General features: G+C 47.6%; 1 protein-coding gene across 1 annotated transcript in view; it reads left to right on the top strand.

Annotated features, from left to right (window-relative positions):
• Positions 1–5,151: 5,151 nt before the first annotated feature.
• DYNC1LI1 (dynein cytoplasmic 1 light intermediate chain 1) overlaps positions 5,152–17,840 on the top strand; it is a 49,241-nt gene continuing 36,552 nt past the window's right edge. The window contains exon 1 of the mRNA XM_069730032.1: positions 5,152–5,445. Coding sequence (XP_069586133.1) covers positions 5,330–5,445 — 116 coding nt within the window. The 5' untranslated portion in view covers positions 5,152–5,329. The remainder of the gene's footprint in view (positions 5,446–17,840) is intronic.

Below are 17,840 nucleotides of genomic sequence, written 5' to 3'. Positions count from 1 at the left end.
GCTGACCAAAGAAGGGGCCTCCACGGAGGAAGAACTCCAGCAAGGGAAGTGCCACGCAGATGGCCGAACAAAGGACATTGAGGTCTTGGAAAACTGCACTGACGCTAAGGATGAGGAGATCCAACGATATGACCAGGAAGGTGAGACTTCGATTTTCAAGTGCGTAATAGACGTACCCGAAGACATGCAAGAAGCGTGTGAAAGTGAGGAGGTGCATGAAGCTTTTAAAAAGGAGGTCGAAGCGTGTAGGGTGCACTGGGCACCTGAGACTCATCAACTGGTCATACTGTCGACTAGGGAAGTCACAGTGAAGCGGGTGGCTGTCCTGAGAGAGATGCATCTACAATGCATAAAACAAATGATCACGTTGAAGAATGAGGAAGCCGCTCGACGTCTGGAGCTAGCGAGAGAAGCTCAAAGTCAGTTGGGTATTGTAGAAGACATCGTGCAAGTGCCCAGAGGTCTGGTGAGGAAAGTCATCGGAAGATTTGGGAAGGTGATGCAGCAGATGGTGAATAGGTCCGGTGTTATGAGAGTGAGCAGTCCGGCTGATGATGAAGTCCAGGTCGTGGGTGAAGATGGGATGGTTCCATTCCTGGTCGTTGGATCCATGGAGAGCCTTGGGAATATCCGAATGCTCCTGGGGTATCGCGTGGTATACCTGAAACAGATAGAGTAGCTAAGACGTAAGAGGGAGTAGATCAATATAGAGCTGCGGGAATTGGCAAACAGATTGCCACCACCTTCAACTTGCGGTATAGAGAGAGACGAAGAAGTTCTCTAAAGACTGGAAGTCCTCAAGCTAACAGAGGATATAGAGATAAAGGGAAGAACTGCTCTCCGAAGAAAGACAATAGGGGAGATCACCAACAGAGGGAGAACCAAAGGTGGCCAGATGGAAGAGCTAGAAATAGTGACTCCTCAGTTAGCTCAGGGCTCAGTGACCTAAGCGGGAGATCCTGTAGCAGACGAAATGCCCAAAAAACGAAAAGATGATCCAGCTTCCAAATAAAATATAAAAGTTTAATCCAACATATTAAAATAAGGAGACAACTCCTGGGATGGCATCATACACATAGTAAGGCGAGCGACGCGTTTCGACCAAGCGGTCTTTATCAGAGCTGTGATAAAGACCGCTTGGTCGAAACGCGTCGCTCGCCTTACTATGTGTATGATGCCGTCCCAGGAGTTGTCTCCTTATTTTAATATGTTGGATTAAACTTTTATATTTTATTTGGAAGCTGGATCATCTTTTCGTTTTTGGGATATTCTTCACGTCACGTCAGGACGGAGATCCGTGCTTCCTGTATTTCCTCGGTGTGCTGGCTCCCTGCCTTTTGTCCAGCAGACGAAATGACAGGGGGTCATCTTTATCAAAGGATGTGACGGAAATGGTTGACGAATGCCGACGAAAGGATTCAGTAACAGGCCCTGACTTAGACAGACGGTTTGACTGTCAGGGACGACTGAGAAGGGACTCTGGTCGGTTTAGGACAAGTGTTCAACCCCACAGGTTTGAACAGAGGGGGGGAATATGTGGTGTGACTGGTGGTTGCGTGGTTAATGGGAGGAATGTGTCACATGGATGGATGCTCCCTGCGGTGCAACCCGGAGTATTTTGTCTTTAGTGCATGTGAGCACTAAAGATGTCGTTTAGTGCACCTGGGTCCGGGTTGCGGGTAGCTATGAGAGATGGGAGGGTCTGGCTACCCACATGCCTCACCTCTGGGTGAGGGTGCTTACTGTACCCCTTTTCCCTGCAGGAAGGGCTTGAATCCCGTGCCAAGCGAGTGTCCCCCAAGACACGTAGTATGCAAAATGCTACAAGCCCCTTATTGGAGGTCTCACCCTAAGCAGCTGCCTAATTAGCATCTTAAGGAGGCCTCTCTGATTTTTGGGGACATGCTGCGGTAGCTTCCGCCGAGAGGGACTTGAATAGTGGGATGCTTGTATAAAACGTATCTACGTAGAGGTGATAACCTTGGTCCAGCAGTGGGTGCACCAAATCCCATACAATTTTCCCACTCACTCCCAGGACACGGGGCATTCAGGGGGTTCAATCCAAGTTTCCTTCCCTTCATAAACTCTAAACCTGTGGGTGTACTCTGAGGTACTCTTGCACAGCTTGTAGAGTTTAATTCCGTATCTGGCCCTCTTACTGGCAGGTACTGTCAGAATTTGAGGCTCCCCTTGAAAAGGATTAGGGCAGGGGTCCCCAACTCCAGGCCTCGAGGGCCGCCAACAGTGCAGGTTTTCAGGATTTCTTTAGTATTGCATCGGTGGTAATGTGATCATCTGCACAGGTGATTATTCCAACCCCTGTGCAATACTAAGGAAATCCTGAAAACCTGCACTGTTGGCGGCCTGGAGTTGGGGACCACTGGATTAGGGACTCATCCACACAATTCTCCCTTTGGGGGTTGTACACCTCAGCAAACTTGTTGATGAAGTGGTCAATGACCGGCTGAACTTTGAAAATTCGGTCAAAGTTGGGGTCATCTTGGGGTCCAACTGAACCTGTGATTGGCTTAAACCTGAAAACACCCCTTTAGCACCTTCCCAACCTTGAATGTACCCAGTACGTCATGCAAGGGTAAGATTTCAACACCTTGAATGTATGGATTCGTCAATGCTAAAATGAGGCATAGCGACCGCAGTCGCAGTGATCGCATTAAGGTGCTTGCTGTTTCTAACTGCAGGGTATCTGGGCTCGTCGTCAACCCCCACAACTACCATCACAACACGTTTCATCCACCCCCATAACATGATTTTAATGTTTAAGGCAATGAAATTGCCTGAAACACTGATGTGCAGCCTATGATCGGTGCTGTAACAGGCAAGCACGGAGTCACCAGGGCTAGCTCTGATTGGTGCAATCGGACGATGAAATTGTCCTCATCAGAGTGCAGTGATGTGATCCGACCCCACAAGGACCGCTTGGCGATTTTTCAGAAGGGTAATTATATTGTTCTGTGCTGGGCCTTGTGGTGTCCAGACTTTTTCGAGCCTGTGCCATCACTTCTGCTGGTGCTGCCTGTTACTGAAAGAAGACGTTCATTTTTTTTTTTTTAACATAAGCACAGCAAGTCGTTTTTACATGAGTTCATTCTTTATGATATCAAGCGCTTTTTAGTTGTCTTTATCGATGATTAATTTTGATGCATATTAAAGGGAACCTGTCACCCCCAAAATCGAAGATGAACTAAGCCCAACAGCATCAGGGTTTTATCTACAGCATTCTGTAATGCTGTAGATAAGCCCCCGATGTATCCTGAAAGATGAGAAAAAGAGGTTATATTAGACTCACCCAGGGGCGGTCCCAGTCCGATGGGTGTCGCGGTCCGGGGGCCTCCTATCTTCTTACGATAGCGTCCTCTTCTCTTCACGCTGCGGCTCCGGCGCAGGCGTACTTTGTCTGCCCTGTTGAGGGAGGAGCAAAGTACTGCTGTGCTAAAGGTAAAAGTAAGAGAGGCCCGGCGCCTGTGCACTGCAGTACTTTGCTCTGCCCTCAACAGGGCAAAGTACGCCTGTGGCGGAGCCGCAGTGTGAATACAAGAGGACGTCATCCTATGAAAATGGGAGGCCCCGGACCGCGACACCCATTGGATTGGACCGCCCCACCAGGTGAGTATAATCTAACCTCTTTTTCTCATCTTTTAGGATACATCAGGGGCTTATCTACAGCATTACAGAATAATGCTGGTGGGCTTAGCTCATCTTCCATTTTGTGGGTTCCCTTTAAATGTGTAGTTTGTAGTTTAGGACAATTGGCTTTGGCCTAGTGTTAGGCTGCGTTTTCTAGTTTTTGAAGCCAAAGGTGAATGGAAGAGGAGAATTCTCAGTATTTTTTTTACACAGGTGTCCTCCATAGCCATTCCTGGCATAGATTATAATGGGTACTTGTACTATCCTTGAGAAACACAGAAAAAAATGAGGCCTCTGGTTTATATTTTTCATGGATAGTACTCGTACCCTTATATTCTACGCCACAGTGGAGTCAACAGAAATACTGTATATTCAATACAAGATGTTGTTTTTTCAGGTATTTTTTTGTGCTAATTTCCCTAGGCATCTGAATAGGAAATTAAGCAATTAAATACCATGTTTAGTAAAGAGGCTACAACAACGCTTGCTAACTACCTGCCTGTTCTGCCTGGCGCTGGTCTCTACTGGCAGAGCTCTCACTGACCGCTCCTGCCGGCGTTCTGTGGCTTCCGCTGATGTCATGTTGTCAGAGTGGGTCCTTCTCTTCCCTCAGCTCTGTCGACGCTGCGTGACTGATCACGCCATAGTGACAGTTGGCTCGTTTCCTGTGAGACGCCGGCAGTCGCGCTCAGTCGAGGGTAGCCTGGAAGAACAGCTGGCTGTGATGTGGAGACACAGCATAGCCGGAGGGAGCAGTCAGTGACCTCCCTGAGCAGTAAGTAGATCCTGACTAGTTACCCCGACTACCTGCCTGTGAGTATTTTGGTTCATAGTATAAAAATAATATAGTCCTAGACAACCCCTTTAATTTCTAGCAGAAAACTAACAGTCTCTAATAACGGCAGCAGGGTGGCTCAGTGGATAGCACGGCAGCCGTGCAGCGCTGGGGTCCTGGGTTCTAATCCCACCAAGGACAACATCTGTAAGGAGTTTGTATGTTCTCCCCGGGGTCCTGGGTTCTAATCCCACCAAGGACAACATCTGTAAGGAGTTTGTATGTTCTCCCCGTGTTTGCGTGGGTTTCCTCCAGGTTCTCCGGTTTCCTCCCACATTCCAATACTCACTGATAGGGAATCTAGAGTGTGAGCCCCAGTGATGATAATGTGTGTAAATGTGGAATTAATAGTGACGCATACTAATAGCTCATGCTATGTGTGACTACAGCCTGAAAGGCTCTTTACATTGTGTGCGTTATTTTTAATTGGTCACTTTTTCTGACTATTCATGGTTCCTTGCTGTCGTGTATTGGGCCGATGTCCCCGCAGTACGCCCTGCCCTCGCTAGCACACACGGGGGGACGCTGACAGGACGCAGCCTCACACTGTGGAGCGTGATCACACAGCAGGTACACTGAGGACTGGAGTCTGACTGTCTGTATCTGTCACATCAGGGGGTGGAGCCAATCCCCGCCACTACGTCACCTCCGCCGAGCCCTGGCTCCGCCCCTCCTCCTGTCTCCCGCCGTCCTCTCGCTTCCCCCCTCTCCACGGCTCCTGTTTCTTCTTCCCAGGGACCGCGCCTTGTCTGTCAAGCGGAAGGGTGGCCGGGACCAAAACCAAGAGAGGGGGGACAAGCTGTCCTTATAACCATACTGAAAGCTGCCATAGTAAAGAGGAGTACTGGGATGGCAGCGGGGAGAGCCGCCTCTTACTCGTCTCCATCCTCCAGCTTCAATGCTGGCTATGGGAACAGCCACAGCGGGGCGGCGGCCAGTGAGGACGAGGACGGGCAGAACCTCTGGTCAGTGTTGTGTGGGGTGGGGGCAGGGAGCCTCGTGCACAGCCGCGCCGCTCATTCATTAGCCGAGGCCGGGACCGTTAGAAGGCGCCCGTGACACTGCGGGGAGGGCTCGCGGCTCATTAACCCTTTCGTGGTTCGGGCTTTCGTCCAAATTCAACATCGCGGTGCAGTGAAGATGCCCAGTGTTGACCCTTTGCGGGCGGGGCCAGACGCGCTAGGTGACAGATGACTGCACGGGCGTGGTGACGCGAGGCCGCGCTACCTGTGTGTGGGAGTGGGCGCGGCGCAGTGTACCTGTGTGTGAGCTGTGTGCGCATGCGCGGCCCGTGCTGTGAGGAGCTCATTACCGGCGGCGGCAGAGTCCTGACCACACACTGGGCGATGGCTGCAGCCCACAGAACAATGGCTGCTCCCGCAGGCAGTCACCAGTGATTAGTGACCGGGAGGATGTTCCACGCTATAGTGTGCCGGGGACATGGCTGATGTACACACACGGAGGGTTATCCATTCCCCAGTCAGGTGTACGGCGCTGCAGCCGGTCAGTAAGCACAGCGTCTGAGCTCACTGACTGGCTGCAGCGTTATCCCTGAGCAGCTTATGCTGTGCACATGGCAGAGCCCCTGAGCTCGCTGTTTGGCTGCAGCACTGATATCCCTGACTGCACTGCAGCCATTCGCTGAGCCCAGCTGATTGGCTGCAGTGTTGATGATATATCACCGCTGCAGCCAAGTAACAGAGGCTGGGATAGTGCAGAGACTCTGGATCCTGGGAGAGTTAGTAAAACAGTGTTGTGTTGGATTCTTTTTGTGAACTATATGTATCAGGCGAGGTTTCCTGACAGGAGACAGGGCGCAGACAGACGCCCATGTTCCTCGTCACAGTGCACGGCCTGGCCCAGCTCCTCTCCTGACAGTGGGATGTTACTACTCTGCAGCTGGCAAGGTCAGGAGAGGCGACCATCAGTCCGAGGACTGCGATGCGACCCTCACATGCCAACTATGGCTGTCTGTCTGCGCCTTATGTCTGTACATCAGGAACTTACCCAGCTCAAGAACCGCAATGTGAACAGGACATAAGACAGCCAACTAGTTCAAGGATACGGCGCACTCCAGAAATCCGTGTACTGTGGGGCAAGATCCCCGTGCAACATCCTCCACTGTCATTTACTAATTATTAATTGCCTGGAGTTGCAGCCTTTCCGCCAGTATCTGCTCAGGACTCTGCCATCACAGATAATGAGGGCTGCACCCAGCTCACCCACCATAGGCCGTGCCTACTGCACCCAGCTCACCCACCATAGGCCCTGCCCACTGCACCCAGCTCACCCACCATAGGCTGTGCCCACTGCACCAAGCTCACCCACCATAGGCCGTGCCCACTGCACCCAGCTCACCCGCCATAGGCCGTGCCCACTGCACCCAGCTCACCCGCCATAGGCCGTGCCCACTGCACCCAGCTCACCCGCCATAGGCCGTGCCCACTGCACCCAGCTCACCCGCCATAGGCCGTGCCCACTGCACACATGTAAAGCGATAAGATGTGATCATAAAGGTCTATTAGTAAGGCAGAGCGCACCAGGGTTGCTTTGGAAGCTGGGAACTATAGAAGGCCCCAGTCACCGCCATATTTATACTTCTAGGCATCAGAGAAGATCATTAATTCACTCTACAATACAAAACTGGTTTTACAATATATAGTACATGGGATAAAATAATGGCAGGTTCAAGGCCCACAGTCCCTTAAAGGGAACCTGTCACTAGGTTTGGCCAATATGAGATATGGCCACATCACCTTTCAGGGCTTATGTACAGTATTCTATAATGCTGTATATAGGCCCCAACCCGACCTGCAAGAGAAGAAAAATAACTTCTTATACTTGCCTGTGGTCCGATGGGCATCTCTGGTCTTGGTCCGGCGCCTCCTATGTTACGATTCCCGTGTTCCTACTTTGTGTGGATGATGTGTCTCTTCGTCAACCATACAGTCTCCTCTGTACCACGCCCCTGCACAGGTGTACTTCTCTGCCCTGTCGAGGCAAGAGCACAGTACTCCAGTGCTCGTGCTGCGGGCCTCTCTGACCTTTCCTGGCACCTGCGCACTGCAGTACTTTGCTCTGCCCTCAACAGGTCAGAGAAGTACGAGTGTGCTGGAGCGCTGGGTCGAGGAGACGCGTCATCCACATGAAGCAAGCAGGAGGGCGGCATCTCAAGAAGAAGAGATGCCGGACCAAGAAGAGCGTCACCCATCGGACCAGACCACCCCGCAGGTTATTATAATAAAAGTTATTTTTCTTTTGCAGGTTGGGTAGGGGGCAGATATACAGCATTATAGAATGCAGAATATCCGCCCTGAAAAGTGATGGCTGTAACTCGTGTCAGCCAAACCTGGTGACAGGTTCTCTTTAAATGGAATCTGTCAGAACTAGAGATGAGCAGATCACTTAGCACATGCTCGGTCCAGGGCAGTGCTCTCTGGCTGTGGACAGGAGCTGTGCTAATAACCTGAGCTTCAAGGTTCCCTGCTGTGATGTGATACGTGCGGTGTGCAGAGCACAGGTGACGTCTCCCCAGTCCGGCTAATAAGCCAAGCCTGAGATTCGGTGGTGGAGTGGTAAGGAAATTCGCGCATCTCCTGTTCATGGCCAGAGACTACTGACCCGGACCATGGACGGATCAGGGTTGTGTGAAGGGATCCGCTCCTCTTTAGTGGGAACAATCCACTGCTATCTCATCAAATTATGTATGTAGCCATGCTGCTCTCTGACAGATAATGGCATCCATGACTTTATTTATTCAATCATTTGGCCCCTGACTGACAAATTGCTCTTAATCAACATGCAAATGAGGCTGAAGTGCTTCCAAAGCTCCTGCCTCTTATGGCTCGTTCCTGCCCAATCCCACCTCACTCTGCTTGAGCGACAACTCACGAGTTGTGTAGTCATGGTTGGCTTGCTTTCAGAGTAAGGGTACCGTCACACTATACGATTTACCAACGATCACGACCAGCGATACGACCTGGCCGTGATCGTTGGTAAGTCGTAGTGTGGTCGCTGGAGAGCTGTCACACAGACAGCTCTCCAGCGACCAACGATGCCGAGGTCCTCGGGTAACCAGGGTAAACCGGGTTACTAAGCGCAGGACCGCGCTTAGTAACCCGATGTTTACCCTGGTTACCAGCGTAAAAAAAAAACCAAACAGTAAATACTTACATTCCGGTGTCCGTCCCTTGCCGTCTGCTTCCCGCACTCACTGACTGCCGGCTGTAAAGAGCACCGCTGTGCTCTGCTTTCACTTTACGGCCGGCAGTCAGTGAGTGCGGGAAGCAGACGGCAAGGGACCTGACGGACACCGGAATGTAAGTATGTAGTGTTTGGTGTTTTTTTTTTATATTTACGCTGGTAACCAGGGTAAACATCGGGTTACTAAGCGCGGTCCTGCGCTTAGTAACCCGATGTTTACCCTGGTTACAAGCGAACGCATCGCTAGATCGGTGTCACACACACCGATCTAGCGATGACAGCGGGAGATCCAGCGACGAAAGAAAGTTCCAAACGATCTGCTACGACGTGCGATTCTCAGCAGGATCCCTGATCGCTGCTGCGTGTCAGACACAGCGATAGCGTAACGATATCGCTGGAACGTCACGAATCGTACCGTCGTAGCGATCAAAATGGCACTGTGTGACGGTACCCTTTCATGACTATTTAGATAGTTTGGGGGGTGCGATTGTGCTGACAGATTCTCTATAAGGCCCCTATACACATTAGGTAGCTGTAGGCTGGACAGCATTTATTCTAATGTGTATGGGAGGCTTTAATTTTATGTCTACAAATTTTGTCATTGAGATTGAGCGGTGTTGTTAATATTCCCCAACAGATACATGGGTATTGTATTATTCACAGGGTAAATGTTCCCCCATATTAACATCTGAAGCGTATTTTATGGTGGCCAGTTGACTTGCCATTGTCTCCAATATGCTATGTTCGGATTTAAGCAGAACTCCTGTGCAATCAGGTCATACAGTGTTTTGTGCACACATGAGATGGTTGGTAGATTGATGAAGTGTAAAGCTGGCCATAAACATGAAAGGGGTTGTCCGGCGGCGCTCACTTCTACATCTGGAGATGAATGGCGCTGATGACATTGGGAGTGTCTCGCTCCAGCCCGGCCCTCCGCCAGGAGCGGCGCGAACAACTCCAGTCTTGATGAATCGGGGCCATTGTGTCCACACACATCCAGACAACTGCACATATTCTATACTAATGAATTTGATACAATGGCTTGCAACAGTATCCACCCCCCCCTCTGCTTTTTACCTATTTTGTTACATTGCAACCTGTGTTTGAATATTTGTGTAATGCGATTTGTGTGTGATTTTCTCCCCCCCAGCACTAAATAGTCTACGGTAAGTTGGTGACGTGAAGTGAGAAAAATATAGGCAAAAATTAAATTTATGGGATTAAGTAATAAAAGATTGGCATGTGCATATGTATTCACCCCTTTTGTTATGAAGCCCCTAAAAACTTCTGGTCCAAAAAATTCCCTTCATAAGCCACATGCTTACTGAAAGGAAGTCCACCTGTGTGCAATCTCTCCCATGGTCTGTCAGTATAGGCACACCGAATATAAAGATCACTGCACACGTACAAGAGAAAGGTATGCTTGCAAGTGGAAGTTTATTTATAGTGGTTATGAGGTCAAGCGACTGGTAAATTTTGACGTTTCGGCCAATACATAGCCTTGGTCTATGTATTTTAAATTTTTTAAATTCTCTTTTAAATTGGGAACGAGGGAGACTGTTTCTGGTAGATTTGGGATGACAACTATTATACAGTAAAAGGTTATTCCGATCGGTAGATTTGGTGTAAATGTCAGTGGTAAGGGAACCATGAATATCCTTACATACTTTGGTGTCCAAAAATGTGATGGCTTCCGTGTGGTACGAAATGGAGAATTTGAGCTCCGGTCTGATTTCATTGATAGTATTATAGAAGGCGGTTAAGGAGCTGTGGTCACCCTGCCAAATACAGAAAATATCGTCTATGTAACGATACCATTGACGAGCATACTGTTGGAATAGTATATTGGGATAAATGAAATCTCTTTCGAAACGGTCCATATACAGATTTGCATATGCGGGCGCTACGTTCGAACCCATGGCGGTTCCGCATACTTGAACATAGAAGTCATCCTCAAAGAGAAAATAGTTTTCTCTGAGTACTAGATTAAGTAGTTCGAGGCAGAGATCTTATGAGCGTGTGTCCACTCCCGCTTCAGATAAGGTTAGGGAAACAGCCTCTATGCCCGTGTCGTGTGTGATTGAGGTGTATAAACTGTTGACGTCGAAGGTACATAGAATGCTATTGGTTGGGACTGTGTTGATGTCCTGAATCTTTCTAAGGAAATCACTTGTGTCCAGAATGAAGGATTTAGTTTTGTGGGTATAGGGCGTGAGTATTTTTTCAAGATAAATGGATATGGGATTAAGGATGGAGTCCGTGGATGCCACGATGGGGCGTCCAGGGGGATTCTGTAGATTTTTATGGATTTTTGGGAGAATGTATAAAACCGGAGTTACCGGATAGTTGTTTATAAAGGCCCCTTCACATTTAGCGACGCTGCAGCGATACCGACAACGATTCGGATCGCTGCAGCGTCGCTGTTTGGTCGCTGGAGAGCTGTCACACAGACCGCTCTCCAGCGACCAACGATGCCGGTAACCAGGGTAAACATCGGGTAACTAAGCGCAGGGCCGCGCTTAGTAACCCGATGTTTACCCTGGTTACCATGCTAAAAGTAAAAAAAAAAAAACACTACATACTTACCTACAGCCGTCCGTCCTCCAGCGCTGCGCTCTGCTTCTCTGCTCTCCTCCTGTACTGTCTGGGAGCCGGAAAGCAGAGCGGTGACGTCACCGCTCTGCTTTCCGGCTCACAGACAGTACAGGAGGAGAGCAGAGCGCAGCGCTGGAGGACGGACGGCTGTAGGTAAGTATGTAGTGTTTGTTTTTTTTTACTTTTAGCATGGTAACCAGGGTAAACATCGGGTTACTAAGCGCGGCCCTGCGCTTAGTTACCCGATGTTTACCCTGGTTACCAGTGAAGACATCGCTGGATCGGTGTCACACACGCCGATCCAGCGATGTCCGCGGGAGATCCAGCGACGAAATAAAGTTCTGGACTTTATTCAGCGACCAACGATCTCCCAGCAGGGGCCTGATCGTTGGTCGCTGTCACACATAACGATTTCATTAACGATATCGTTGCTACGTCACAAATAACAACGATATCGTTAACAATATCGTTATGTGTGAAGGTACCTTTAGAAATGTTTTGGTTTTGGCGTCAATGGTTTGTAGTTGTGAGTGTTTGGTCAAGATAGTATCTATCTTTCTCCGAATGTTGTACACTGGGTCCGATTGGATTTTCTTATACGTGGTGGTGTCTGCCAGTTGTCTCTTAATCTCAGCTGTGTATTGATTTTTGTTCATCACTACGGTGGCCCCACCTTTGTCCGCAGGTTTAATTATAATGTGGTTATTGTCCTTGAGTGAGGCAAGTGCTTGTTTTTCAAGAGGTGTAAGGTTATGTCGAACCAGAAGGAAGCCTAAACGTTGGTCCCCTTGTTTTATGTACAACCCTTGGTAATAATTCACCACAATTTAGCACACTTCGCTACTTAGTCTCAGAGTCATTTCTCTGTACATGATTATCATCCATACCCTTTAGTTTCCATCTTGTATATAGTGTACATAATATGTTTTCATTGTCTTTTGTAAATATTATATTGTAAATAGTTGTATCTTTATGTTTTTTTGCAGCGACGTTGTGACCAAGGCTATGTATTGGCCGAAACGTCAAAATTTACCAGTCGCTTGACCTCATAACCACTATAAATAAACTTCCACTTGCAAGCATACCTTTCTTTTGTACGTGTGCAGTGATCTTTATATTCAGTGACTTTGGAACTATTGGTTCCCTTCACTAGCACCGTCACCCTCACCTCAGTTGAGTGCTAGCCATCATAAACTTTTGGAGTATAGGCACACCGTTAGGCTATGTGCACACGTTGAGGATTTTGCTGCAGATCCGCAGCAGTTTTCCATGAGGTGTACAGTACCATGTAAACGTTTTTTTCCGCAGCATGTCAATTCTTTGTGTGGATTCTGCAGCGGTTTACACCTGCTCCATAATAGAAATCCGCAGGTGGAATCCGCACAAAATCCGCAGGTAATCGCAGTGCGTTTTACCTGTGGATTTGTGAAAAATCCGCACACGAATCCGCAACGTGTGCACATAGCCTCACTGAAAGGCCACAGAGGCTGTAACACCATTAATCTCTTCACCCCGAGCCTGTTTTCACATTTATGACTAGGTAAATTTTTACAATTCTGACCACTGTCCCTTTATGAGGTAATAACTCTGGAACGCTTCTATGGATCTCACTGAGATTGTTTTCTCGTGACATATTGGACTTCATGATAGTGGTAACATTTGTTCGATATAATTTGCGTGTGTTTGTGAAAATATCCTAAATTGTGTTACAATTTTGTAATTTTAAAACTTTTAATCCTTATGCGGTAAAACCAGTCATTTCACACAAAATAGTTAATACCATGTGCAACATGTCTACTTCACATCTGCATCATTTTTTAAACTTCTTTTTGTCAGGAAGTTAAGTTAAAAATTGACCAGCATTTTCTCATCATTCCAACAAAATTTACAAAACCATTTTTTTTTTTTTTTTTTTGGGGACGACATCACATTTAAAATGATTGAGGGGGCCTATATGACAGAAAATACCCAAAAGTTCTAAAAACTGCACTCCTTAGAACCACGTTTAACCCCTTTACCCCCTAGGGTGGTTTGCACATTAATGACCGGGCCAATTTTTACAATTATTATTATTTATTATTATAGCGCCATTTATTCCATGGTGCTTTACATGTGAGGAGAGTTATACATAATAAAGACAGGTACAATAATCTTGAACAATACAAGTCACAACTGGTACAGGAGGAGAGAGGACCCTGCCCGCGAGTCTGACCACTGTCCCTTTACGAGGTTATAACTCTGGAGCGCTTCCGTTGATTCTGACATTTTCTCGTGACATATTGTACTTCATGACAGTGGTAACATTTCTTTGATATGGCTTGCGTTTATTTGTGAAAAAAATGGAAATTTCGCAATTTTCCAACTTTGAATTTTTATGCCCTTAAATCACACAGATATGTCACACAAAAGTAATGTTTCCCACATGTCTACTTTACATCAACACAATTTTGGAACCCAAATTTTTTTTTTTGTTAGGAAGTCATAAGGGTTAAAAGTTGACCAGCAATTTCTCATTTTTACAACACCTACAACACCATTTTTTTAGGGACCACATCACATTTGAAGTCACTTTGAGGGGTCTATATGATAGAAAATACCCAAAAGTGACACCATTCTGAAAACTGCACCCTTCAAGGTGCTCAAAACCACATTCAAAAAGTCTATTAACCCTTCTGGTGCTTCACATGAATTTTTGGAATGTTTTTTTATTTTCTTTTTTTTTTTTTAAATTAACATTTAACTTTTTTTCACAAAAAAATTACTTCAAATCCAATTTGTTTTATTTTCCCAAGGGTAACAGGAGAAATTGGACCCCAAAAGTTGTTGTGCAATTTCGCATGAGTTCCCCGATACTCCATATGTGGAGGTAAACCACAGTTTGGGCGCATGGGAGAGCTCGGAAGCGAAGGAGTGCTGTTTGACTTTTCAGTGCAAAATTGGCTGGAATTGAGATCGGACACCATGTTGCGTTTGGAGAGCCCCTGATGTGCCTAAACAAGTGACACCATTTTGGAAAGTAGACCCCCCTAAGGAACTTATCTAGAGGTGTGGTGAGCACTTTAAACCCCCAAGTGCTTCGCATAAGTTTATAATGTAGAGCCATGAAAATAAAAAATCATTTTTTTCCACAAATGATTTTTTAGCCCCCAATTTTGCATTTTTCCAAGGATAACAGGCAACATTGGACCACAAAGGTTGTTGTCCAATATGTCCTGAGCATGCTGATACCCCATGTGTGGGGGGTACCACTGTTTGGGCACACGGCAGAGCTCGGAAGGGTAGTGACGTTTTGGAATGCAGACTTTGATGGAATGGTCTTCGGGTATCATGTTCCATTTGCAGAGCCCCTGATGTACCTAAACAGTAAATAAAAAAAGTGTAATTATTTTGGACCCCCCCAAGGAACTTATCTAGATGTGTTGTGAGAACTTTGAACCCCAAAGTGTTTCACCAAAGTTTATAATGCAGAGCTGTGAAAATAAAAAATAATTTTTTTCCTATCGCCACGACAGCACCCATACGAGAGAGGGGATCCGCCCACCATCTGGACAGGAACCTACAGGATTTAAAGGGGCGGTCCCCCTCACCACTCCAGTTTGGGTTCCTGTCCGGATGGTAGGAACCTGCAGGATGTCTCTTACCCAGGTCCACCAGGCCTCTGCGCGGTATCCATGAGAACGGCAGAATCGGGGACTCTGGAAGCAGCGTCGGGGGTGTTCTTTTTCAGACCCTCCTCGTTTGGCCGTATGGATGCGATCCCAGGGGTCGGGCAGTGCCGCTCTGGGTCGCGTGAGCGCGAAGCCGGCTCAGCGTCCCTTCATACTGATGACCCGGAAGTGGAAGGTAGGACTTCCGGGGGAGGCTGGGGAAGGAAGCGCGGCTGCTGGTATTAAGCAGCAGAGGCTGCATAGCAACGTGCGGCAAAGATGTCCTCGGTTGCGGACACAGAGCACCTTCAGGTGGAGGTGCCTGACCAGCGCAAGAAGAGCGACAGCAGCCGCTCCAGAAGCAGAAGCAGCGTGGTACGGGGGCAGCAGCATGCGGGTGCCCCAACGTCACATGCGGATTCCCCTCAGAGACCGGTACTGCTCAGTTCAGCCTTGGTGAGTGTCATGAAGAAAATCACCTGGTGGCTGATATAGTCTGTTTGTCATTGTGCTTTGATTTAGGCTAAGAAATCAGCTAAATCTAAGCACAGGCAATGTGCCCTATGTGCAGTGCCCTTACCTGATAGTTATCAAAAAAGGCTCTGCCAAACTTGTAATTGCCAGACCTTAGAAGAGGAGGCTCCCCTTCGTGCATCAGATCTCAGAGCAGTTATAAGGGAGGAAATTGATTGTTCCCTTAGAAGCAGTCGGCATGAGAGATCCAGGGAAGTATCACCAGGATCCAGTCCGTCGTTGCAGGAAGGTGAATGCTCTCGTTCATTGTCACGGTCCTCTTCGGACGAAGAAGGGAGACCTTGTTTTTCAGTGGATGGAATGGATGTATTGGTTAAGGCAGTTCGCACAACCATGGGGGTTGTAGAGAACAAAGAGCCAAGGTCAACCCAGGACTTAATGTTTGCAGGGTTGTGCCAGAGAAGCCGTAAATCGTTTCCTGTGGTAGATACGGTGAAGGACCTTATTAAACGTGAGTGGGACAAACAGGATAAGGGTTTCCTACCATCATCAGCAAAGAGGAGATACCCTTTTGATGATAAGGCCCTAGCGGAGTGGGTGAAAATACCTAAAGTGGATGCGGCTGTGGCATCCACATCTAAATCAGGCACCTTACCACTGGAGGATGTAGGTCTTCTAAAAGACCCTTCGGATAGAAAAGCAGACATGTTCCTTAAAAAAGTTTGGGAAGCATCGTCAGGTGCTTTTTAAACCAGCAATCGCAGGTACCTGCACAGCCAGATCAGTTATGGTCTGGGTAGCCCAGCTGGAGGAGCAGCTTAAAACTAAAGTACCTCGTGATAAGTTGCTGGATTCACTGTCCCAGATTCGGGATGGTGTGGCGTATTTGGCGGATGCCTCGGTGGATTCCTTGAAACTTGCAGCCAGATCAGCAGGACTCTCAAATGCTGCCCGGCGGGCTTTATGGCTTAAGACCTGGAAAGGAGACGCACAGGCTAGATCTAAACTATGTACCATTCCATGTAGGGGTGAGTACCTATTTGGCCCGGTGCTAGATGACATCCTAGCTAAGGCTGAGGATAGGAATAGAGGTTTTCCTAAAATGTTCAATCCTACCTTTAGGAATACCTTCAAGAGACGCTTCCCGTACCGGAGACCTTACTCAGCCCGAAGTTGGGAGGCGTCAGAGCCGAAGAAGAGAAGTTCAGACTTCAATACATCATCTCCCTCAAGACGTAGGCAAAACTATCGTTAATTCACATCTTCCTGTAGGGGGCAGACTAAGACATTTCTATACTCAGTGGGCCAGAATAACTTCCAGTAATTGGATCCTGGGTATAATTAGGTCAGGATTAAGATTAGAGTTCCGGGAGAAACCTTCAGATTATTATATATTGACTGCCCCTGGTTCCTTAGACCAACAGAAGGCCCTGGAAAAAGAGATTCAGACACTGAGACAGAAGGAAGTTATTGTAGAGGTTCCAAAAGAGCAGGAGGGGGAAGGGTTCTATTCCCCTTTATTTTTAATCTCCAAACCTGATGGTTCCTTTCAAACCATCATAAATTTACGGAAACTGAACAAATTTCTACAATACCATGCCTTTTAAAATGGAATCAATTAAATCGGCGACTAAACTTCTTTTTCCCAGGTGTTATATGACAGTCCTGGATCTAAAAGATGCGTACTACCATCTACCCATTTACGAAGATCACCAACGGTTCCTCGGAATGGCGGTGCGCTTAAACAATCAGGTCAGGCACTTTCAGTTTACGGCAATGCCATTTGGATTATCTATGGCGCCAAGGGTGTTTACTAAAGTCATTGCGGAAGTAATGGCTCCTATCAGAGAACAGGATACATTAGTTATACCCTACTTGGATGACTTCCTAGTAGTGGGTAATTCGTTTGTCCAGTGTAAAGATCGCCTAAACTGTATAATATCTTCTCTACAGGACCTAGGTTGGCTGGTCAACCTAGAGAAGTCAAAACTAAAGCCATCAACAAATCAGACTTTCCTGGGTATTTTGCTAAATTCAGAGGATCAGCTGTGTTTTCTTCCGGAGGAAAAGAAGCAGAAGATTATACACAAAGTCAGGGCTGTGATAAAAAAAACCAGATCTGACCTCAAGAGACGCAATGTCCCTATTGGGATCGTTAACATCATGCATACCGGCCGTTCAGTGGGCTCAATTCCACACTCGGATATTGCAAGCCCAGGTCCTGGATACAGAGAGGAGTCTTCAAGGTCACTTAAGCGGAAGACTCAAGCTATCTACCTCCACTCTAAAGAGTCTAGAATGGTGGCTAAATATGAAACATCTGGCAAAAGGGGTACATTGGGAAATAGTTCCAGACAACACGGTCACAACCGATGCCAGTCCAATAGGATGGGGAGCTCACATAGGAGATGTTTGGGCTCAAGGGCAATGGTCTCTCTTAG

This window comes from Ranitomeya imitator, chromosome 6, assembly GCF_032444005.1.
Source record: "Ranitomeya imitator isolate aRanImi1 chromosome 6, aRanImi1.pri, whole genome shotgun sequence".
Classification (NCBI taxonomy): Eukaryota; Metazoa; Chordata; class Amphibia; order Anura; family Dendrobatidae; genus Ranitomeya; species Ranitomeya imitator.
Note: the sequence above shows the minus strand (reverse complement) of the source record. Positions and strands in the feature narration are given on the sequence as shown.